Source organism: Grus americana, chromosome 21 (genome assembly GCF_028858705.1).
Source record: "Grus americana isolate bGruAme1 chromosome 21, bGruAme1.mat, whole genome shotgun sequence".
Classification (NCBI taxonomy): Eukaryota; Metazoa; Chordata; class Aves; order Gruiformes; family Gruidae; genus Grus; species Grus americana.
The window spans coordinates 1,969,307-1,993,366 of record NC_072872.1 but is presented as its reverse complement, the minus strand read 5'-3'; the positions used below and the strand labels follow the sequence as shown (position 1 = coordinate 1,993,366).

The 24,060-nt window shown below is 50.4% G+C and overlaps 1 protein-coding gene across 4 annotated transcripts in view; it reads right to left on the bottom strand.

Annotated features, from left to right (window-relative positions):
• PAX7 (paired box 7) overlaps positions 1–19,016 on the bottom strand; it is a 100,511-nt gene extending 81,495 nt beyond the window's left edge. For 2 of the 4 annotated variants that reach the window (XM_054849703.1, XM_054849705.1), the window contains exons 1-4: positions 18,932–19,016; positions 16,806–17,041; positions 15,955–16,084; positions 14,825–14,953 (exon numbers count right to left, since the gene is read on the bottom strand). In XM_054849703.1, coding sequence (XP_054705678.1) covers positions 14,825–14,953; positions 15,955–16,084; positions 16,806–17,041; positions 18,932–19,016 — 580 coding nt within the window. Of the gene's footprint in view, positions 1–14,824; positions 14,960–15,954; positions 16,085–16,805; positions 17,042–18,931 lie in introns of all 4 variants that reach the window. The other 2 variants (XM_054849704.1, XM_054849706.1) reach the window with 2 other exon arrangements.
• Between the last annotated feature and the right edge of the window lie 5,044 nt (positions 19,017–24,060).

The following is a 24,060-nucleotide window of genomic DNA, read 5'->3' as shown; positions in this document are numbered from 1 at the left end:
GTGTTGACAAGTTTAATGAGTTTGTTTTAAAGAGGAAAAAACTGGTCAAGTCGAGATTTCCGAGTCAAATCCATTAGGAGATCCCATTCAACCCCCTCCTGACAGCTCAGCCGCTCTCACACTTCCCCAGCCAGCGCAGGGCCGGGCTGCTGTGTGAACCCGATCCCCCTGCCCCACAGCGGGACACACACACACACACACACCCCCCAGCCCCACCGCGGACCCCCCGCCCGGGATGCGGCCAGCCGGGAGTATCACTGCCCGGGGAGAGCAGCCCGTCCCCGGCGCCCCTTGCAGGGACGGACCCCGGTTTGCTCGGGATGGAGGATCGGGGGGAGCCCCCCCCCGGGAAGGGGACGAGCCTTGGGGCTGTCCCCTGATGAGGATGGAGGGGGGGTCACACATACACACACACCCGGAGGGAGTAGAGAACCCCCTAAATCCGCCCTACAAGGCAAGGACCGAGAGCACCCGGCGGCCAAAGGGGACCGTCCAGCCACGCAATAACCTCGCATTTCTATAGGAAATTTCATTAAACGCCCCGCTATCCCCCTCCCTCTCTCTTTCTGTCTCCCCCCAACCTTCATATAAGCAAACAGCCCTGTGAAGCCGAGGTGGAGGTCACGTTAAGTCATGCAGTCTGACTTGGTGAACTTTGAGCTGGGTGATTAGGAGGGGGGTTCTCCTTTTTCAATTTCGCCACTTCCTAGGTCTCTCCATTGTTCCAATTCCAAACAGCTGCTGGTGCTAATCTTTCGGTTATTTGCAATCAGGAGGAAGAAATACCCACACCCTAGAGTGCTCCGATATTAGCCCTGCCAGCGGAGTAAAGAGACCACTGGAAGCTGGGGAGATGGAGGAAAACAAAACAGACCCAAGTTATTGAACTCAGTTTGACTCTGAGCCTTTCAGGTACCTCTCAATCCCAAATCCACGCTGGCAGAAAGCCATGGAAATCAGGCTTACAGGTACCACCACATCACTTAAGGCCAGACCCGATTTTTTTTTTTCCCCCCTCTCCCTCCCAAAGGTTAAACTCCTCCATCCACTCAAAGTCTGGCCAGGGTTGGTGAGGAGGGGGGCGAAAAATACCAACCGAGGGCGAGCTGGGAGGAAAAGAAACGACCATAAAAGCCCAGTTGGAGGCAAACCTGGAGAACTACGCCTAGGAGGGTTTTGCTCGAGCTGGCTCTGAAGATTTTTTTTTTCCCCAAGCTATTATTAAGAAGGGATGGAGAAACTAAAGGGTTGACGGAACCTGCGGTTTCCCTTGTGCAAAAGAAATCGTCCTACTTACGTGCATGGAGGTGGCGATACACGGGAGTGCTCTGCCCCGTGCGGGTGGGTGGGTAGGAGATGCCCTTCTAAGTCATTTATTCCCCTAATAAATAGGGCGATGGGTGCCGGGTAATGCTGGGTGCCTACCTTGAGGCATCCCAAAGGGGAGATTCCCAGACAGCGCGAACACCACCACCTCAAACCTTTGCCAATGAGCCTTAAAAAACCGGGCTCCTAAAATTGCTGGGCTGACCCCACACGTGTCCAGGCCGGGAGTAAACCGCCGTTTTCTCGGGAGTTTATTAATATGCTGCCCTGGCTCTGCCGGGGGGGAGCCCATTAGGCCTTGATAGTCTTACACAGCCCCTGCCTGGCCCGCAGCCCTCTCACCAGCAACGCGGAGCCTTTATTGGTTTACTTAGGTGTTAATCCCTTAACAATCAAGTTGTCTGACCATGGAGCCCCGTCTCTATTCTTGTTTACATCTAATTACGGGCCTGAAATGCCACTTCCCTTCCCAACCCCCTTCACTCCCGAGCCTTCAAACCAACTTTCATTTCACCCCCTTTAAGCAGGTAAAGCCCCTTCTCCCGGGGAAGCAATTGAAGATAATTACAGCAGCGGTGGCTCGGCAGCATCTCGGGCGGCTCTGCCGGGCGCAGATGGCTGCAAAAAAAGGAGGTTGGCCGGGGGAGAAAAGGGTCTGAGCACCAAAAACCGCCTGTGTCCCCTCCATAGCACAGCCCACCTTTGGAAATGGCGAGCATCCACACCCCACCCCCCCCACCCCCCGAAGGGGCTCCGGTCCCCAAGATCTGCAGATGAAAGGAAGAGCTCTCCCATCCCGGTGTCACAAGCATCTCAGAGCTTCCCTTAATTCAATTAAACCTCGTAACTCCAGGAAACCAGCGGAGATCCACCCAAGCAAGCCAGTAGCCTGGACTAACAAAGGACCTTTCTTTCCAGAGGGTGTAGGGACCCCGCTGGCCCATGTGTCATCCATACCCGGCGACTCCTGCCTCTTCGGGGTTAACGATTCAGACACCACTGCGAGCTCTGGGACTGCAACTTGGCTTAGATAGCGTCTCAGCCCTGGGGCAATTCCTCTAAATCAATTTTCAAAACAATCAGTTTAGGGGCTTTTAATTAAGCTTTAAACCAGTGGTTAAAAATAGCAGTTTACTTCTTTGGGATGCAAACTAGGCTAGCGTAAAAATAAATCAGAGAGACGGGCCCGCTGCCTTTTGGGATTCAGGGAGACGTAGATTATATACATCCCAAGATTACGAGGATTTTTTTTTCTTTCTTTCTTCTAACACTTATTCTCTCTCACAGCAGCTGCTCTTTCCCTGCCATCCGGTGAACTGTCCGTAGGACCGCAGAGCCGGGGGATGCCGTGCAGCTTTCCCAAAGCAAAATTTCGGTGAGGAAACCTCGCCCCCCCCCCCCCCCCCGCCCTAGGTCAGGTTCCCCGCCTTTTTCTATATATCATGGAGGGGAATAAAATAACATAAAATAAACTATCCGGCTGGGTTTATTGCAAGGAGGAAAAGCCCAGCCAGCCCCTCAGCCCGGAGATGGGAGCGCTGCAAACCCAGCCTGCTCTCCGCAAAGATGAATTTCGCTTAAGAGATGAATTTCGGCTCCTTTTGTGCCTTTGTAGTTTAAATCGGATCCTCCAGGTTCTTCCCACCTCCCCGCCACTCTCTTCCTTTGTTTAATACTTTTGTGATTACAGCAAGAGGGATGCTCGCAGGGCCCAGCCCGAAACACACGCTCCACACCTTTAAATCTCTTAAGCTGGAGCAGGTTTTTGGCTCCCCAACCTCGGCCGGGAAGCAGATGCTTAAACGCAGCTCTTGCACCAAAAAGCAGCTCTTTAAAAGGGACCACTGCGTTAGGTTGATTAAAGAGTAATTAAGGGCGGTGGGACTCCTTTGGTACCGCTTCTAGGACTCTCCGTACCCGGAGGATTTCTCCCTAGGTGACCCAGATAAATTACAGATAGGGCTGAAATAACTTTTGTCCACGACGGGCCGGGATGAGCCTGGACCGTAAATCCCTGCTCAGCAGTGGCTAATGAGGCAGTCATGCAAAACGCAGCCAGTTAAACCTGAAAAGCAGCGGCGTGGGGTGACTTCTCCTCCCTGCCAGACCCCCGGGGGTTTCGCAGGCAGGTTTTCCACCCACTCCCCCCCTTCCCCATCCCTCGCAGCCCCTAATTCACAGCCCTTCTTGCGGGGCCGAGCCCGGGGAGCAAGTGTGGCTCCTTGGCCAAACGCGCAGCCGAGACCTTGACCCAGTTTATTCCCAGTTTGGGGAGAAAAACCGGGGTCTGACCCGCCGGGCTTTTGCCCCGTCTCCGTAGTGCAGCGGAGGGAGGGGGGGGGGAATTTCCCCATGCCCTGTGCCCCCCAAACTGTGGTGGGAGACTATCTTGGGGATACCCCCAGCTTGGGGAGAGATGTCTGCGCCCAGTCCGGGGAGGATGCGCAGGTCGGCGGGGTGGGGACCCCCACACCATCCTGGCCGTGTCCCCAAAAAGCAGGACTGGGGTTTCTCCCTCTCTTTTCCGCTCTTAGCGGGAGGAAAGACCCAAATTCCCCATGAGGAAGAGGGTGAAGGAGCTTTAAAAAAAAATAAATCTCACCACGAGGGAAGACACACGGAGAGACAAGGGGGGTGTCGGAGAACGAATGGGAGCTTTCCCCATCAACCTGCTCTTGGGTGGGGAAGGAGAAAAACCTTTCCACAGTTGGATTCATTCCCCCCAAAACTCTCTCCTTGCCATTCCCCGCTACTTTCAAGGACTTGCTGCTGCTTTTCCTCCGCTCCTTCCCTGAGCATCCCCCCCTCTCCTCTCCCGCAAGCGCCTTCCCCCCCCCCCCCCCTTTAGATCTCAGCGTGTTTGCTCTTGACTTCATCCACTAAGTCAATAGTTTGGAGATGCCCTCATCCTCAGAGGCCCGAGCCCCCGTGTCCCCTCCCTGTTTTCTCCTGCGGATAATGGCAGCCTTTTGTCGTGTAATCAAGCTCCCGAGGGGTTGGGAGACAGATATAGATTCTTGGCATTTGTCGGTGAAAATGAAAGCTGGATTAGGCAGAGGCGGCTGCACACTCCATGGTAAAGGACAACAACTATTCCCCCATTGAAAGTCCCATTCTGGTTTGGTTATTTTATCTTTAAAAGTTGTTTGTATTTCTAAAGTGGCTATTGATGCACTTAGAAAGTGTAGCAAGCTGTAAAGCCGCGCTTCAAATGAAAGGCTGACAAAAAAAAAGAGGAGGTTAAGGGGAGAAAACAGAGTGAGAAAAAATACCGTCAGAAAAGGAGGGGGGAGAGAGGAGGGGGGGTGGCAAAAGAGTTAAAAAGATCAAATTCAGCCTGGGTAAAGTTTAAAATCGGAGAGAAAAGTCACGAAGTCACAGCAGCCGGGAGAGGAGCGAGGGCGCGGGGGTTTCGGCTCCGCTTTTTCCCTTCCCTGCCCGTTTCTCTGCCTCGCAGGGAAAAAATTATTACAATATTTAGGTTTCCCTCCTGCGCGATGAGCTGACGGGGATATTTTTTTCTCCGCGGGGGACACTTGACTCTTTGCAACCGAACTCTAAACCCGACCAGCTTTCTGCTCTGCGCTGAAGTTATTTTACTCTTTACCAATCGATCACAACCACCACCCGATTTTCTCCTTGACAGAGATTTGCTGAGACGCTCTTGCCAAGCAGAAATGGGGAGGATTGTCCATCTCTGCACTATTAACCTTTGAGCAATTTCCCTTGAGAAGAACGGTGATTTTGACATTATATGTACATAATTTTCTCCCAAACATCACTTGGATTTAACCATCTTGGATCCCCTCGTCCTTTAGATGTATCTTAATCTGGGGCTGTACCGTCTCTCCCTCTTTACATACCCCCCAGTGAATAGGGGGTGGCAAGAACTGGGTTATTTTGTTTGTTTAAAAAACAACATTTGTTAACCCCCCCCCCAAAAAAAAAAAAACAACCCAAACTTTTCTCCTCCTTTTGCTGCAGTTTCAGGAATGGAAATTGCAGCTTACCCGCTGCGAGCATATTCAGCCGCACGCACAAGGGAGGGTTTGTGGCTGGAGGGAGATTAAGGGGAAAACTCCAGGAAAAAGAAACAGAGCAACAAGGTACAAACCAAATATTCATATTCTCAAAAAAAAAAAAAAAGCAGCTTCAAATAGCTCAATTTGCTGCTATTTAGCATCAAACAGGCATCTTCTCGAGAAGTGGGGCGAGAATTTAAAAGAATTAAGTTACTGCACAGAAATAACGAATCCCTCTGGAAAACGCCAGCTTTTTACTAAAAACGCGCGTCTATACGTGGGTGTATATATGTGTATATATAGTCTTTAAAATCACCGGCAGCTCCGGCTATCTGCCATCTCTTGGATAATTTACACCATACAAAGGTTGGGGGCTATTAATCCCGTCCCCCCCAGCCCCCATTCCTATTCATGTCAGTGTTTCTTTCTTTTTTTTTCCGAGCAATCAAATGTGCCGGAGACAATTGTAGGGAATTTAAACATGACTGTCCCCTGAATATCCCTCGACATCGAAGTGTCCTTTGTGCCTTCACCCTCTCCTTTTAAAAACGTTTATACATTTAAAAATGCAAAATAATGCAGCCAGTGGATCTTTATTAAAGCGCAAGACGAGGCTTTGGTTGGATTGAGTTTTCACAAGGAAAAAAAAAATAATAATCTTTACGAAGTTGTTTAACAGTGGGAAGTTTCGCGGACGATTTAAGGACCCTTCTAACTTTAAGCAAGGCGAAAATCACCCGAGTATTTTTAACTTCACTTGGAGGGGAGTTGCTCAAAAGCAGCTTCTCCTTGAGCAATCCTGTCGAGTCAACTTTCCTCCCTCTCCTTTAATTCCCAATAAAAATGCAAATCAATTCGTCCCCATAATGGCAATGGAAAATAAATAAATAAATAAATCACAGAATTGCGGTCGCTCCGGACTTTCCCCTCCACTCCAGATTTGGACGCAAATGGAAATGGCAGGAATGGAAATTCCCTTCGAAAATAACAAAATAAGATGGGGGTTTTTCGGACACGCACACCCCCGCCGGGTTTGGGGACCGCAGTTTCATCACTGGCTTTCCCCCCCGCCCCCCCGCCCTCTTCTCTCCCTCCTTTAAAGATGCCACCAGGTCACTTTGATCCGCGGTCTTTAGGGGCTCCGGACAAAGAAGGCAGTGAAGGCTGAAGGCTGCCGGGTGTCCCCCCCCCCTTCCCTCCCCAGCTGCCCGCACCTCGCCCGGGAGGGAGCCCCGCCGGCCGCCCTGCCCTCAGCCCCGCTCCCCAGGGTCAGGCAGAGTGCTGCCTTCCAATTTTAGCAACAACGACAAAAAAAAAACCACCAAACCAAAAAAACCAACAAACCACCCAACAACAAAAAAAAACCCCAACCAAGAGAAGAGTGAAAACCAAGAAGGGTTTTTCCTCCCTCTTCCAGAGACAGCGAGAGCCAGCCCGGGGGCAGGGGACAGCTAACTTGAAGAGGAGAGGGTGTAAAAATAGTTAGCGCTTCCCCTGTCTCTGCCGAGCCCCCCCGAAACCTCCCTCGGGGCTGCGGAGCATCCCTCCGTGTCCTCCCCGCGTCCCCCCAGCCCACCTCCGGCGGGGCAGGGCAGCGGGGGACCGACCAGCCATAGGGAAGGCAGCCCCCTCTTTGAACTCCAGCTTTTTTCCCCCCCAAAAAAATACATTTTTTTTTTTTTTTTACGTTGACAGGTAGAGGTGCAAGTGGAGCATCCCTCGGGTGGGATGCTGTTGAGGGGAGGGAAACCCTCCATTTCCAGCACGACCTCCTCGCCTCACTTGCCTTCTCTTTAGGAAGACTTGGCTAGTCTTTTTTAGCTTTTTTGTTTTGTTTTGTTTTTAAACAAACGTTTTCCCTCACCTCAAGCCCCAAACCCTCCCGTAACCCCAGAGCTGCTCAGCCCGGCCGGGACCGCAGCCGCACACAAAATGGATGAGCTAAGATGTCTCCCCAGCTGCAGACTTCATGAATGAGCGACCCCCTTCCCCATCTCCGGCTATAGATTGATAGATATAGATATATTTCATGAATGAGCCGAGGGTCCTCCCCGCCTCCCCCCCGCCTTGGCTATCCCTGCAGAGCCTATAAACAGCAACGGCCCTTTACAACAATTCATCACAGGACCCAGAGCCATCCAAGCAAGTAATATGTAGCCTCAGATCTAGTATGTCCCACAAGACAGAGCGCCTGCTAATTAATAGACAGTGATTCCTGCAAGCAGCCCTAGCAGTCTGTAATATGATGAACTTCCTTTGTACCGGTGTCACCACAAATGTTTCTGATAAGAAAAAGCATCCAAGGATCAAAGACTATAAGCTTCTCAATTTCCTCAAGCTGCCTCTACTTTTCCTCACCTACTTTTTCTTTTTTTTTTTTCCCCTCCCTCTCCCCTTCCCAGCCCCTCCAAGGAGGTGCAATCTCCCCTCTCCCGACAGCCCTGAGGTCCGCTCAAGTGCAGGTGTCAGTCCCAGACTGTGTCCCCAAAATATCATCATCATCACTTGCACCTTCATATTCTGCCTTAAAAAAAAAAAAAAAAGCAAGCCCCGATTCTGGTTCTCGCCATCCCCCGCACCTCCTCATCTCTTTCCCACTTCTCCCCAACTCCGGATGACAAATGTCTTTATAACCAGGCATTAGCTGACATCTAATTTCTTTTGTGGCAAGATCATGCGAAGTGTGAGCGCACAGCCGAGCCCTCCCGAGCGAGTACCATCCCCGGGTCGGGATGAGCTGGGAAGGAGGAGGGGTTTTTTGGGGAAGGGGAGATGCCGGCAGGCTGGGGGGGATGCAGCTAACCTCCCACCCCCGGGCACGCCGGCAGAGCCGCATCCCGATCCCAACCTCTCCTCCCTCCGTGAGCTGCACCTGCGCATCCCATCTCCTTAATTTCTTCTTTTTTCCTGGGTTGATTGGGGAGGAGGGGACAGAAACCCCCCCCAAAACCCACCCCCTGAGGGCTCTGGTTCCTCCACCTGCATTTTCATCCCTCCTGGGAGGGGGGAAGTGGTGCCCGGCCGGGCAGGAGCAGCTCCCGCCCGGGGAACGCGGGGGTTCCCCCTCCCCGTTCTCCCCCCTGCTTCCCGGCCTGGGACCCCCCCCAGCATCTTCTCGCCTCCCAAAAAACAGAGCCCAAATCAGACTGAAGTCCATATTAAATTTAAAAAAAAAAAAAAAAAGCCACTGGTGGAGAGAAATGTGGCAGCTGATTGAAATGCGCTTTTTTTTTTTCCCCAGAATAGTCTCTATAAATATATAATATCTCCAAAGCTCAGGTCTTAAGAGGGTCCCTTATTTGCTTATTTCTTTTGTAGCAAACGTAATTTTCAGAAAGATACTTCCCCCCCCCGCCTTACCCTAATGCTCGAGTAAGTACCTTACAGCTTTAAGGCTAGTGTTATATGTGCTTTAAAATCCTGCCATGTAAATTCCCCTGAAAAATTTGGAAAGCTTCTCGGGGGGGCTTGGGGGGGGGGGGGAAGAACTGGGAGAGGGGGAGGGGGAGAAAGGGGAGGTTAATCCGGGTTTAATGCTATGATGCAGTCACAGGACCAGGGCTAGGCTGATTGTGTTATCTCTTCCCAACATTTGGGTCTCCCATATTTCACCCAGCCAAATAGCTGCGAGAAAAAAGTGCGTATGGAGGCACTCCTGACGCCTCAGGAAAATATGTTATTAATATCTAAATAACTTCCCAATACTGTCTCTAAATCTCCCCTTCACCACTCCAGATGATGAATTCGTTTGAAGTGTTCTCCCGTCTCATCTTTTCAGTGTCTCTCTCTCTCTCCCCTTTTTTATAACCAGGCTTATTTCAAACTGGTAAATATCTAATTCCTTTAACCACACTGCAGACACGTCTCTCCCCTCTTATATACAATTCTCATTTGGAGAGATCCATATATACACGTCTCTATAAAAGAGAATAAACCCCAACACAGCCTTAAACTACTTCTTTAAATTATTTGGGGGTTAAGAGAGGTGGTTTGGGGGGGGGGGATCTGTTTGTTTCCGAACAGCCCCTGCACACACCTGGATCACACATTTGCCTCACAGCCTTCCTGCCGCTTAATTCAATCTCTGCCTCCTCTCTCCTACCCCAATTACGGGCGAAACCTCGGATTAGAAATAGACCTTACAGCTTCCTTCCTCTTCTCCCCTATCACGGCATCCATCTCCCCCGCATCGCCAAATATCTACTTCCTAACCCTCCCAGTATAATGTAATCTACCATCCACCTTCAAATTATAGATCCTAACGGCTAGAGTGTGTTTCCTTTCCCTTCCGAGCTGAACCCCGGGCACCCCACCTGCCAGCCAGCGCTCCTGATACCAATATTTGCCTTCTATTTTCCCCGGTCTATAATTGAACCTATTCTTCTCCCCCAAAGAAGGGGGGGGGGATGATGTAGAAAAGAAAAAAACACAAACAAACCCTGGATCACAAACATCTCCCTTATATTATTTCACTTCCTACTGTATAATTGAACCTCTCTCCCCGCATCCTTGTCTTAAGTTTGTTTTTTAAAACGCCTTGTATTAGATTATACTCGTTTATTCCCCCTTCCAACCTTATCTCTCCTCCTCTCTTCTCTCCTTCCCGTCACACTTGATTTAGGAAGGAGTTTATCTTGCAAACATTTGCCTACTTTGTTTATGTAGACCAGGTTCTGCAGCTACTTGTTCCCAAAAGCCACTGTTTGCCTTTGTAATTGTTATCTGTGTTTATTGTTGTACCTCATTTGTCTCAGCTTTTTTTGTGACATGTAAGCTCCGTGTGTGCTCACATCCAGCCCCCCCTTCCTTCTCCCTCTCCCTTTTTTTTTTTTCCCTTTCTCCTCCTTTTCCCTCTTCTCTCTCCCTGAAATATGCACAGAATAACTCAGCCTAAAGCCAATGAATTGCTTGACACTACCCTATCTCTTTCCTGCCCCCCATTATTAGAGCTGATCCCACTCGCAACACTCACAAATCCCGCCTGGTCTCTGTTTGATTAGATTGCCAACCTTTCGTAATCCCTTGATTTGATGAAGTGTCTATTCCCCCCCCCCCCCCAACCCCATCTCCCTTCTAAACATACATTTACAGAGAAAGCGCTTGTTGGTTTTAAATCGATGCAGATTGTTTGCTGATAAATTGACTCCATAGCCCCTCTCCCCCCCCCCCAGCCTGGGAAACAAAGCCCCTTTCCAGGTGTGTGTGGGGGGGTGCCCCCCCTCTTTCTCCCTATCCCTTCCCTCCCCCGAGCCTAATTAAATTTGGCAGGACCTTGCAGAGCTGGTCCAAACATCTTCCTCCTGTCTCCAGCCCCCGCGAAAACTCTGCAGAAGCGGCAGCGACTGCTACTAAATTAAATTGTTATCACCTCTAAGGGTCCAAATATTCCCCCCCCGCAAAGTGCTGCTCACACCTGTACGCGTTTCCCACCTCCATTAAAAATAACCCCCTCCGCTATCCTCGGCTTTCACACTCGGGTTTCCCCATCCCACGCAATATTTCCACGCTGCCACGGGGCGGGGGTGGGTACCGAAGCCAAATCGATCGGTGGAAGAAACTCCGTGTAATAAAGCAGGGGAGAAAATGAATAAAACCCCCCTCGTGTTTTCCCCCCAGATATAACGCCACGGGTCCCCCGCTGCCCCGGACCCTGCGAGCACCGCCCCAAACCCTGAGCATCCTCCGCAGGCATCCTGCCCTGCATCCCGGGGCGGTACAGGGGGCAGGACCGGCTGCCCCCACCCGTGGCCGTGGGGTGACACGCTGCGGGAAGGGGTGTGGGGGGGGGAAAGAGCCGCTGAACTTCCCTCTCCTCCAGTGCAAGCAGATCGCCTTCCCCATAACCCCACCGCTCCCCCCACTTCACCCGCGTCTGGTTGCAATTAATGCCCCGCCAGGATGAGGCCTCGCCCCTCCCGCATTAAACGCTGAGCACCTTCCCCAGCACCCCCTTAGATTTGGGGTTCCCCAAATGACACACAACCCCCCCGCCTCCATCCCCACCGAGCACCTCGAATCTGCGGGGTACAGGAGAACAGCGCATCACCCACGCGTGACCCTCCCTAATAAACCCCACCAGTCATAATAAATAACAACAACCAAAAATAATAATAACTCGGCCTTAACAAGGATAAAAAAATATATATAAAAAAATAAAATAAAGTGAAGCCTCATGAATATATGCCCAGGGCTAGCTGGAGTGAGCCGTTTAAAGATGAAAGTGCAAAGAAATAAAGGCTCAATTTAATCTGCCTTAAAACCCTTCAACTTAACGTTTGTGCTGGGAACTCAGAGAGTGAGTACTGATTGGGGATAAATACATTTCTTAGCATGCCTTGGAGCTATTACACCCTTCTCCAACACAGCTCCCTATTCAACAGCCACAGTTTTCATTACCAGCTCTAATAAGTCTTAACATTATTAAATGCCAAGCAGACGATAGAAAGAAACAGGCGCAGGGTGGAAGCTTTCTTTAACACTTAAAAAGAGAGAGCATTTAGGGCTGTCTTCCTCCGGCTCCCCGCAAGGAGAACCCGCAAATGGAGCAAAGGCGTTTGTCAAGAGGAAAAAGGCCAAAACAAAGTTTTTTTTTTCGCCCCCCCCCCCCTTTCCCCCATCCATAATAATAATAAAAATGGTTGGGTTTTTTTTTTTTAAAAAAAAGGCGCAAACCTACACACCCAGGCAGTAAAAGCAGAGCTGGAGAACAAGTGTCAGGAGGGCGGTAGTATTTTTATTTTATTGTAAACCTCTCAGGAAAATTGGTAGGGTGGTGGGGGAAGAGATCTCTAAAGAGTTGTATTATTTCCGAGCGCAAAATAAAAGGAAAAATACACAGCGCACGCTCACCGCCTCTGAGTGTTTTACAACTTAAATCATCAATTACCTTAATTGGGGCCATTAAAACTTTTCCAGACGTGAAAATATACATTGACGGCGCTAATATTTTATTTTTTAATTTTTTTTTTTTTAATTGCTCTCGATTTCGTGGCGATCGCGGCAGCGCTCGGATCCAACCCGGTGCCAAATCCCTGTTTCTGCTCTTGATGCTGCCCCCCCCCTCCCCGCTCCAAAACCCTAAATCAAACTCTTTTGGGGTGTTTTCTCCGCAAATCTACGGAGTCAGGACGCGATTGCGGGGGAGGGAAAAAACAAAAAAATTAGGGAGAAATCGGGATTTATCTGAAGGGATGGGAGAGGGAGCGGAGCCTCGGAGGTAACGCGGCGCTCCGCGGGATCCGGCATCAGGAATTTGCCCAAATTAGCATTCGATTGAAAACGGGCTGGTTTCATAAAGAAATGGGGGCTCGTGTTTTATTTGTCGACGATATTACCCATGAAGGAGGAAGAGAGCGTTTTGTTTTGCTTATTGACACGCACTTCTGCATGTTATTAAGGAATAAAAAGCCTCCAGCTCCTTCACTCTGTTTTGGGGGTGGCGATGGGAAAACACGCGCGGACAAGGGGGAAAAAAAAAATCATTCCGCAGCTTAAAAATTATATATATATATATATATATTTTGAGCGACGAGGCTCGAATGAAATAAATCTTAACCCCAAAAATCTCTTCCCCCCGACCCCAATAAAATTAAAAACACCCCAAAGTGATGGGGGGGGGAGCTTTTCGCGGACACAATAGCCCCGATTTGCAAATGAGCATCGCCTGTTTCCAAATCACAAGCAACATTTTGCAACGTCCAACGGCTATCCTTTTTCCAACAGACGGTCCTATAATATTACAAAACTATCTAACAGCAGGGAGTTTTGAATAATTTATCTCCCTTTCTTCCCTTCCTTGGCCCTTTGTCCAAACTTTTTCTCCTCCTTGCAGAATTTTGAATGAGAATAGACAAGCCCTCCCTCCCCCATCCCTTTACTCCATTTTTAAGGCAGCCTAGGGTTTTCCCCCCTTTACCCCCCCTTTCTTTTTTTTTTTTTCCTCCCTTTTTTCTTTCCCCCCTCCCTTCTTCTACTGTTTGCTTTTGTGGTCAGGAATCTTTTGCTTATAAAGCTTCAATAGACTTGAAGGTCTTTGTAAGTGAAGTTCATCTTCAAGGTTGGAAAAAAAAAAAAAACACCAACAAAAAAACAAACCAGGATCGGATCCTTAAGAAACCCCTTTTGTGCACCTTCATTTAAAACTCCCAGTAACGTCTGATGGTGACACGGAGAAGCTTTTTTTCTGCCCCAAATTCCCCCCCCCCCCCTTCAATATTCCTTCACTCACCCACTTTGTCCCAAAATGGGGAAAACTTCGTAGCTAGTGAGAAACTTGGGAAGCGATCCCCCCCTCTTCCCACACCCGGACTGGGGACCCTCTCCACACAGAAAATAACTCTCGCCCCGCTCCCTCTTGGTCCGACATCGACGATATCACAAATCCCCCGAAACTCCAACCGACTGCACCCCGACAGGCCTGGGCCATCACCATTTTGCCATCAATTTTGGAGAAAAATAGCAAACCCGAATTCCCTGAAGCCCATCCCCAAGACTTGTATAATTGCTGTCTTCCCCCCCCAAAAAAAAGCACTGAGCTCTGTGACACAAGGAAATAATTTTCTGCCTAAACTGAGACAGCAGCTCCTCCTTCCCGTTGCTTAAAACTTCCCCGTGTTTGAAAACGCCCTCATTGACAAACCTCAATTGTGCACCCTAAAAATGTCACTTTTCCGCCTTTTTTGGGGGAGGAGAGGGGAATCATCACCCCCACCGAGCTTGCCAAAACTAAAATTACAATCGCCGCAGTGGCCGGCTCCGGCTGTGCCTTGTCCCCCACCCCACGTTTACAGCACAAGAGCTTTAAAAAGTTTAATTTTCCCTCGCACGAGAGGAAAGCACCAACCATGGGAGATGATAACAAGGCCCCCTGCTCTCCCCCCCGCCTCCACGGCCTGGCCTCAAGCCTTTCATCAGAAACACCAGATATCTTTTTCCTGATTTTATTTAGGGGTGCAGACCCCCCGTTTCCTCTGCTCCAAGGACCCCCCATCTCTCCTCGGCACCGCTGGCTCTGCGGCAGCCCCAGCGCAGCACCGATCCCAGCTTCTCTAATTGATATTGATTGGCCAAATCGGTCAACTGTCAGCCAGAGTTTCAGGGGACCACTTAGAGAGCAGGAGAGAAATCTGTTTAACAAATTCATTTAGGAATCAGAGATGCCTCCCCCCAGCCATCTCCTTTCCCTCTTTATAAATAATTGATCCAGAGAGAAAAAAAAAAAAAAAAAAACAAACCCAAAAAACCAACCAACAACTCTTCCTCCTGGGAAAGCATCCTCAGCCCGAGGGGCTGGGTACCACCTTCCCCTCCCAGGGCCCTGCATCACACCTTCGACTCTGCCATCAGTCATTTTCGGAAAGGACAAATGCAAGAGGCTCTGGAGCCATCCCCTGTCTTACTCTTGGTTGGGAGGGACATGTCCCCTCTCCCAAATGTCCCCTCCAGCCCAGCTCTGAGGCACGCACGGCCACCTTTACCTTTGTCGCCCAGGATGCCGTCTATGCTGTGCTTGGCCTTCTTCTCCCCATCTTCTTCCTTCTTGTCGCAGTCCTCCTCTTCCTCTTTCTTCCCGAATTTGATGCGTAGCACACGGCTAATCGAACTCACTAAACCTCAGACAGTCAAAGACAAAAAGGCAAGTATAAGCTGCCTGGGAAGGCAAGGTGGGAGCTGGCCGGGAAAACCCAAGCCGGGGCTGCACGGCTTGGGCAGGAGGCCTTACACAGCCACAAAGGACATCCGCACCCCCTTTTCCCTGGGGTACACACCTGTCTGCCCTCCAAAACACCCCTGTGTTCACCCTCACCATCGCACCGAGCTGCCAAGCTGGACACCCAAAGTTGGACGCGCTCATGACCGTCCCGCTGAGACACCCGACACCAGCAGCACCCGATTGCGCACAACACCCCAGGGAGCATCACAGCTGGTGCAACACCCCGGGGTGTGCACCCCCAGCGTTATCACCTGCTTTGTAACAGGGAAAAGGCCCCCCCGATCCCCAGCTTTCACCCCAGTCCCATTTAGACCTGGATTTAGACCTGGACCCTGTCCTGGATCCCGCTTCAGGGGAAGGTGCACCCTGCAGAGACGGCTCAGCCCCCGCAAACCAGAGGGGAACTCTCAGCCAGGACATGAAGAACTCACACATCCCTGCAGACCCAATTTTGGGGTACAAGATCACTTTCCAGGGGCAACGGGGATCTCTGGCTGACAGAAACACTGCTCAGCAGCCCCCACTGAGCCAGCAAGTCCCAACAGGGCAATCGGGGTCCCCTTTAACCCTGGATTTGGGGTCTGCCCTCTGTGCATGCTCCCTCCACACCCGGACCCCCCCTGCTTTCAAGGCAGTTGGAGTAAATTGGAAAAAATTGGTTTGTTTGTGTTTGTTTTTCCACCAGACCACAGCGCGCCCAGGGCACAACCCCCCCCTCGCCTGCTGTTTATTTTCTGCTGTGAGTTTGCTTGGGGTGATTTTTTTTTTTCCCCCCTCCTCCTCCCCTAGCAAAGGCCAAGAGGATGCTTATATCCCCTGGAAACACTTTTAGTGGTGATAATAATTTCCCTCTGTCTTCCTAGGAGTGTCCTTCTTGCCAAGCTGCCTTCTCACCTGAAGGCACGGTGCTCCGGTCGCAGTGCCCATCCTTCAGGAGCCTGTCTCTGATCTCCCAGCTAAACATCCCGGGATTTTCCCGTTTGTATTCCTCGATTTTCTTCTCCACGTCGGGAGTCGCAACCTGCTTTTGTGATCAAGGGACACCGGTGCGTGCCCGCGGGTGCAGTGAGAGGGAAGGGGAGAAGAGAAAAAAAAAAAAAGAAAAAGAGAAAAAGAAAAAGCGCTTTTAATTGAAAAGAAAAACTGTTCAGCTCAGTTCAATCTTCCTCATCCTGGCTGGTAGTTTTGGGGCTGAGAATAGGGATTTGAAGGGGGAAAAGGAGGGAAATAAAGCTGGGGAAAGGCCCTCCTCTCCCAAATGTTGGCCACCCGAAAAGTTGAGTCTCCGGGGGCCGAGGAGATCAGCCAGAAGGGGTTTATCCTGAGCCCCAGGGGGGCAGGGGGGCAGGGAAGGGGTGCAGGGGATGCTTTATTTTTTTTTGGGGGGGGGGGGATGTATTTACACCCAGAGATTTATTATTCCCCCAAACACCCCGGTTTGCCTCTTCCCCACACACCGGGGCCGAAGCAAATGCTTGAACGCGCGCCACTTGTTGCACATGGGAAAAAAAAAAAAAAAATCATCACTTTAATTTATTCATAGCCTTCAACTCGGCACCAGTTTCTACCCATCTGAGCCTGCAAACCGCAGCTTTATTAAAGCCCCTTCCCTTCCTCCTCCCGCCCCTTTCCCTGCGTGTCCACCTGAAAAACTTATACCCCCAAAAGAAATCTTAATTTTTTAATTTTTTTTTTTTTTTTACCATAAGGAAGGAGGTTTAGCACATCCCCCGCATTGCACTCACCCTGGGCTTGCTGCCTCCGATGGCTCCGGGACGGATGGAGCCTGTCTCCTGGTACCTGCAGAGGATTTTGGAGACGCAACCGTGGGAGACCCGCAACTGCCGGGAAATCACGCAGGGCCGGATCCCGTGGTGAGCCATCTCCACGATTTTATGACGGATGTGGTTGGGCAATGGTCGACCGTTGATGAACACCCCTCCGAGCTGGTTCACCCTGCCCTGGCCCAGCGGGGTGGAAACTGGAGAGCAAGAAAAAAAAAAAAAACAAAAAAACCAAACCCAACAAACAAAATAAGGAAGGGGAAAAAGTTTTAAGGGGAAAAAATCCAACAAAACGGGGCACATCCCTCCCTGCACCTACAGCTTCTCACCCGGTATTTGAATTTTTAAAAAGGGGAGAAATCTCTCGCCCAGCTCCTGGCCTCGGTATTTATCCCCGCATCACGGGGAAGGTTTTTCCCATCGATAGTGGAAAATAAAAATAGCCCGTGACCCGCACGCCCATCACCCCGCTCTCCGAGGTGGCCGCTCTGTTTGTGTCTGTCTCTATATATTTTTGGCATTTCACACCTATGCTTTAAATCACAGCCGACATTTTTATAGGGAAAGATTTAAAACCTCATGGCAAAGCCCCCGAAAAGTTCCTATTTCCCCCCAAAAAGCGCACTCCGCTTCTCGCTTCAAATTACGGGGCTATCTGTTTTCACACAAACTTTTGGAAATAACGCCTTTAAATATTCTCGAGGGCCTTTTTCTTGTTTGTTTGGATGTTGGGGCTTTTTTTTTTTTTTTTTTGTGGTTTTGGAGGGTTTTTTAAGCGGTTTGGGGAAGTGCGGAGCGAGCGCGGATCCCCCCGCGGCCGCGCCGCTTCCCCGCCACCTTGCACGGCGCATCCCCGCCCGGAGCGGGGACCCAGCGCTTCGTTAATCCCCCTCCCCAATTTGTTTAATATCTCGCAATGTAGATCTTGCAGATTAATACGATTTCACAGGCTGGAAATTAAAAAGAAAAAAGGGGGGGGGTAGAACTCAGCTGGGTAATTTGCAGAAAGGCTGGAGGGGGCGAGGGACAGGGAAGGCGAGGTGGGTGATTTTTCTCTTTATACAAAGAAAAGTCGATTCCAGAAATTGCCTCGCGATTTAACAAGAATCATGCACCACTAATTCCAAGTCACTTGGCCAGCACTCCCTGGATATATCATTATCGACAGATAACACTCGAGTGGCCAATTTTACATTCAAGAGGTACTAAAACCGCCGGCCGCTCTCTCTTTTCATTATTCCCAGTCATGTTGTGCAAATATTGTTGTAATCCTTTGATCCTTTCCCTTGCCGTCTGTTTTACTTCATTTGCTACAGAAAAGCACTTCAACAAATCCCCCCAGCTTGTATGTTTTGCAGCCTGCGTGGTTTTCCACAGGTTTGAGTTTCGCCACTTGATCACGGGCAGGATGAATTTTTCCTGTTTAATAAATGCGGGGAGAAGGGTCCCGCTCTAATTTTGCCCCCCCCCCCCTTTCTTTTTCTTTTTTTTTTTTTTAATGTCTAGAAATAATAGCCCCGTAACACAAAGGAAAAAGCAGACGATGGGGAAAGTTGATGCGCTGCGAGATGGGGATGACACTTAGCGAGGTGACAGCTACAAAGTCCCCCCCCTTTCCCCTCGCCAGTCCCGGCCAAGGACATCTCGGCTGCCCGCAGACAGCGGATACATCCAGCTCAGGGTTATTTTTCTTATTCCCCCCCCCAAAAAAAAAAGTTGAAAACAATCAGTTTGGTTGGTTTTCCCCACCTTTTCGGGGACGTTAAATCGTCGGGACATTTGCAGGTTTAAAAAACAAACAAACAAACAAACAACCCCAAACCATGAGAACCTGCCCCCCAAAAATCTGTGGGATGCGTGAAACTACTTTAAAAAAGGCAAAGCCCGGTAATTTCGCGGGGACGGAGCAGCTACAGCGAGAAGAGAAGGAGCTAAATATTGGGGAGAAGTTGGATGCTCAGGTCGGGAACCCCCCCAGCTGCAAAGTTTAGCTGCATCCCCACCCGGAGCAGCCCAGCCCGCCCCCCCCCCTCCGGGGTTATACCGAGGGAAAAGAGCGGTTTAAAGAGGTGTTTCCCCAGACCTACCTTCCAAGGGGAAGCCTGTGCGAGGGTAGTTTTGCCCCGGAGCCGGGCGCATCATCCGAGGCACCGTCCCGGGCAGAGCTGCCATGGTACGGGAGGGTTTGGGGCGGCGGAGCGGGTCCGGTCCAAACCGGGGGGGCTTGGGGGGGGAGCACCCCTTGGCCCCGGGAAAGCCGAGAGAACCGGGGTTTGGGGGGGGTGGGGGGGGCTGCCGGGACACCTCTCCTCGGAGCCGAAACGCTTCACTCTTCCAGCCCGCGGCTGCAAAACAAGGGAGAAATCTTTGCTCCAAGGGAAAAAATAAGCATAATTAAAAAAAAAAAAGTAATAATAAAGGGAGGGGGGGAGTAGGGAAAAGGAGGGGGGGAAAAAATCACCCACCAGAAATTCCTCTTAAAGTTTTAGGGCTATGTCACAACCGGCCTGAGCGGGCGCTCCGGAGGAATGTAACCCAGGCTGCCGGGAGAAGCAGACACATCCAAAGTTGCCTCGGTGCTGGGCTGGGCTTAGGGCGGAGGGGGGGGGGAAGCTGAGTTTCCCCCCCTTATTTTGTTGTTGCCTTTTTTTTTTTTTTTTTTTTAAGTGGTTGGTGCCTGTCGCTTAAGGGATGCTCGTGATGGGGGGGGGGGGTGGCTGGGAGGAGGAGGAGGAGAAGAAGGGAGGGGTGGGGGGGAATGTCAGATGGAGGGTTTGGAAGTTGTTAAAGCGCCGAAGTTGGGGCCGTGGGGAGGACGAGCGAGCTGTGATAGGCTCCGGCTCCTTTCTTTTATTCATGGCCGGGGAAGGGGGTACCACGGCGGGGCCGAGGGACCAATAAGAGGCAGCAGCTTCCCAGCGCTCAGGCAAAGCTATGGGCTCGCCTTATTTTTTTTTTTTTTTAAGATATTATTCATTACTAGGCTTGTCTTCCTTTTGATGGAAAGCTGGGGTCCCCCTCCCCCGGTTTGAAAATATATTGGGGTGAAAGGAGCGAGGAGAAAGTTTAGGAAAGGTTGGGTTTGGGTTAGGTTTGGGATTTTTTTTCCCTAAGTTGGGCGCGCCTAGAGCATCCGTGTGGGTCCCAGTGGGGTAAGACCGGCCGGGGGGGCTGCAGCATGGATTTTAAAAAAAAAAATTAAAATAAATAAAATAAAATACCCCCCTCAGCTGCCCGCCCGAGCCCGGCACTCACCACCTTGCAGCCCGCTCCCCCGGGAGGGGGTCGGAGCCGCTTTCACCCCCCTCCCGGCAGCTGATGGGAGGCGGCTCGTCCTGCCCCGCTTGCACCTGGGCCAGGCTCGCAGCATCCCCCCCCCAACCCCCCCCAGCCCCGCTATATGGGGTCGGGTTTGGGAACAGCTGAGCGGCCCCCCCCGCCTCCTTCACCGAGCCCCAGGTATCTCTCTGAGCGTCTCCCTCGTTAACATCACATCTTTAATTAAGAGACGGGCTCCGAGCTGCCCAGCTGGTACCACTTTTTTTGGGGGGGGGGCGGGGGGGAGAGCAGCCTCGAGGGGGGTGGGTGACTCCGGTGCTCCCCGCGGTTCTCCCGCAAACTGTCCGCTCGCTCGCTGACCCGGGACGGGCTGAACAAATAGCCAATGTTTTCCCCCCAAAATAGGAGCGGGGCAGGAATCCTCCTCGCAGCGGGGCATGACGCCAGGGCTCACGAACCCTTTTGTTTGCAGCTGTAAAAGGACTTGCCGTGCAAACCGCTGGAAACTTCTCTTCCCCCTCCCTTAAAAGCATCCTGAGGGGGGGAATAAAGCAGCCAGCGACACTTCTGACCCGTCTGGACCCAAAATGTGGTCCCTAAATCTCCTCCCTGTCCCCGTCGAGGGCATCGCCACCCCTAATCCCCCCCCCTTTTCTCCCGGTGCTGGTGGTTTTGCTTTGAAATTAAAGCCCTGGCTGGACCCCTCCCAGTCCGGCCACATCTTCATCGCTCACCCTCTTCCTCTTTCCCCGCAGCCGCAAAGCTCAGCCTAAACCCGCCTCGCTGCACAGCCCCGATTTGGTTTTTCTCACGTTTCCACACCTAAAATTTGCGCAAACACCCCCCCCCCCCAAAAAAAAAAAAAAACCCAAAACCCTACGGGACGAGGAAAAAAAGAAAAAGCAACATTGAAATTCTTTCCAAGGTGTCAAGTTGCTCCCAAAGTCTCCAAATCTCGGCGCAGCCCCGACTTTGGGGCTCCAGCAAACGAAAATAAAGAGACTTGCCTCCCATCCGCCCCAAAAACGCCAATTCCCGAAGTTTTAGGCAGAAAAATAACGGGCAGAGCTGAGCGGGACCAGGTCGGAGCCCCTCACAGCCCCTTCTCAACCGCATTCCTCCAGCGCGGCAGTAATTCAATTATTTGCCTTTCATTTGCTTAGATGGGGGGAAAGAGCCTGGGAATAAAGTTGAAAATTAAATGTTTCTGCTCTCCCAGCACCGGGGGAAGATTAAACTAAAGAACCCGAGCCCGGAGTCCCTGCCTTCCCCGCCGCTCTAGGGTTACCTCGCCGGGAGAAAAATATCTCACATCAAACACAGCATTTGTTTTCCCTCGCCCCCCCGACCCCCCCCCCCCCCCTCGAATTGGGGTAAGATTTGACACTTTCAGGCAAAAAAACTTCACTTTCTCCTGCAGCACTTGCTGCTAGCTCCGGGCAGCCACTAAGCAAAGAACTACCTTTTTTTTTTTTTAATTATTTATTTTTATTTAAGCAATGCGGTGGGATGTGGCAGCAGCCCCTAATTTTGTTTCGGAGGGGGTGGATAAGGGGACAAGGGGGTGACAGCGGACTGTCACAGCCGGGGGGGGACGGGACACGACACTCCTGCTGGAAAGCAATTTCACAAATCATTTTTCTAACAATTAAGGAGTGTGCAGGGGTGAAATGGCGATTTCACATGCAGATCTGGGGGCCGGGGGGTGTTACCTGCGCACCCAAGCAGCCGGCTGAGAAAGGGGGAACCCCTTTTTAAATTTTTTTTCTCCCCCCCCCTTTTTTTTTTTTGCCTACTGCTCTGCTTCATTACCCATGTTCACAAAAGAGAGACCCCTTCTTTTCTCTCCTGAGAGCAGCGAGCAATAGATTAAAACAAGCATCAATCAGGAAAGGAGCAAGTAACTGCTTAAAGGAACAGGGGCAGAATTCCTCCCCGCTTTCCCCTTTCCCTGCGCATCTCCATGGTTTCCTAAGGTATGTTTCTGGTTGATAAATGCCGTATATCGCTATTCCCTTTGGAGAAACGGCTTGTAAATCAGCGCTGAAAGCCAACTCATAAGCAGAAGGGAATGGGGTTGGCTTTTTTTTATTTAATTTTTTTAGGAGCATCTCTCACCCCCAGCATCCATCCCCTGCATCCTTCGTGGGAGGAAGGGTGGGTTGGTTTTTTTTTTTCCCCCAAGTGCAAGGTGTTAGTTGTCTCCTTGGAGGGGGCTACCACCACCAGGTTGGGGGAGGAAAAAAAAAAGGGGGGGCTGTATATCCAATTCTTGACTTGAAAAAGATGCACACAGGTTAGCTAAGCCTGCCCAGAAAAATCACTGGAGCGTGAGCTGCACCAGAAACGAGCAGCCCCAATCATCAATTATTATTAATTATAATTCTCCTCAAATGAAAACCCTACTCTTTTTTTTTTTTTTTCGGGATACCATCCCATTTCTAGAGCAATCCGGATCTAGAAAAGAGAAATCTGCTTAGAAGAGAAGCCAGATGCATCTCATCTGGTCAAATAAAACCTGAAGAATTTGATCACGATTTCCCCCCCTCCACAAGTAGGATGCAAAAAAAAAAAAAAAAAAAAACCACCGCCCGGGGATGAATTACTTAATGAAAAGTTGCTACCTTCTGCAATTACAAGAAGATTACTAATGTGGGAAGGTTTTCCATTTGAGATCCTGGAGTAATAAGCATTATTTTTTTAAGCGATTATCCAATAAATCTCTCTTTAAAGGGCGATAAATCCACCTTGAAAACCGGGGATTTAAAAAAAATATTTCTGAGGGACTTCCGCATTTTTTAAAATGACCATTGAAAAATCGTGAAAGGAAGAGTAACACATTCAGCCTGAAGTGTTTGTTTTTTTCAGAAAACCCATAAAGGAGAGAAGGAATATTTCCAGCAAAGGCAGGCTCAGGAAAAACGGGCTGCGTGGTTAAAAAGGTGGCTGAGAATTGGAAAAAGCAGCTCCCAGTCCAGGAGCAGGGAAGCCAAGTCCACCCATCCTCAACATCACCAAAAAAATTTAATTTTTCTTATTTGCATTAAAGCCCAGAAGCTGCCAAACGAAGCAGATGGGATTTGAGTGCAGATATTCGGTACCTGATCCCACTCAAGCCTCTCGCGGCATCCCTGGCCCGCTGACGCAGAAGTGCCCTCTGATGTCGCAGGTCTCGGAAGACCCCAAGCATCCCCAGGGATCAGAGGTCCTTGGGCAAAGCAGCTCCTCAAAGGGGAAAAATGAACAGTGTTTATTGCAAAGATCTGCTGTTGGTTGCAGGTGGGTTAGAAGAAGCAGAGACAGGGTAGGGAAGGGAAATTTAAGGTCTTTGCTCGGTTCCCCAGCTGCAGAGCACGGCCCTCAGGTTGCATGGAAAGCATCCCGCTGGTCTCCAATTCTCCCCCTTCCTCCCCTTTCTTAGGGAAACAATCTCTGCTTATTTGCCAGAGATGCTCTTAACTTCATCGCTAAAGAAGGAAAAAAGTTCAGTGCAATCAGACCATGGGGTTTTGGAAGCCCTAAATCAGGGACAAAAGAGTTTCCACTTCCAAGACTATTTCTAAAGGAAAAGGTTGAACTTTTTTTTTTTTTTAATGCAGAGTGCTCCTGCACCAACACAGACCCTACAACTTTGCAAGGAACCAGGTTAGCCTGCTGTTAATTTGTGCAGATAACAGGAATTAATTTTTTTTTTTTTCCCCAGGGAAGGCAAGACCCAAACCCAAGAATAAACCTCCTCCGACTCCAGTCCCCATCAGGATGCTGAACAAAAGGCAGAGTGTCACAACGCCACCGGCCTCCTCGGCTCTGCCTCTCCACTGGGTCAGGTTTAATTTGCCCAGAGTGCAGTATTAATAGGATGTAAGCTGCGCCCTTGAACAATTACCTTATCAAAGCATAACATCTATGGAATGAGCAAAGTATTTCCATTAAACAA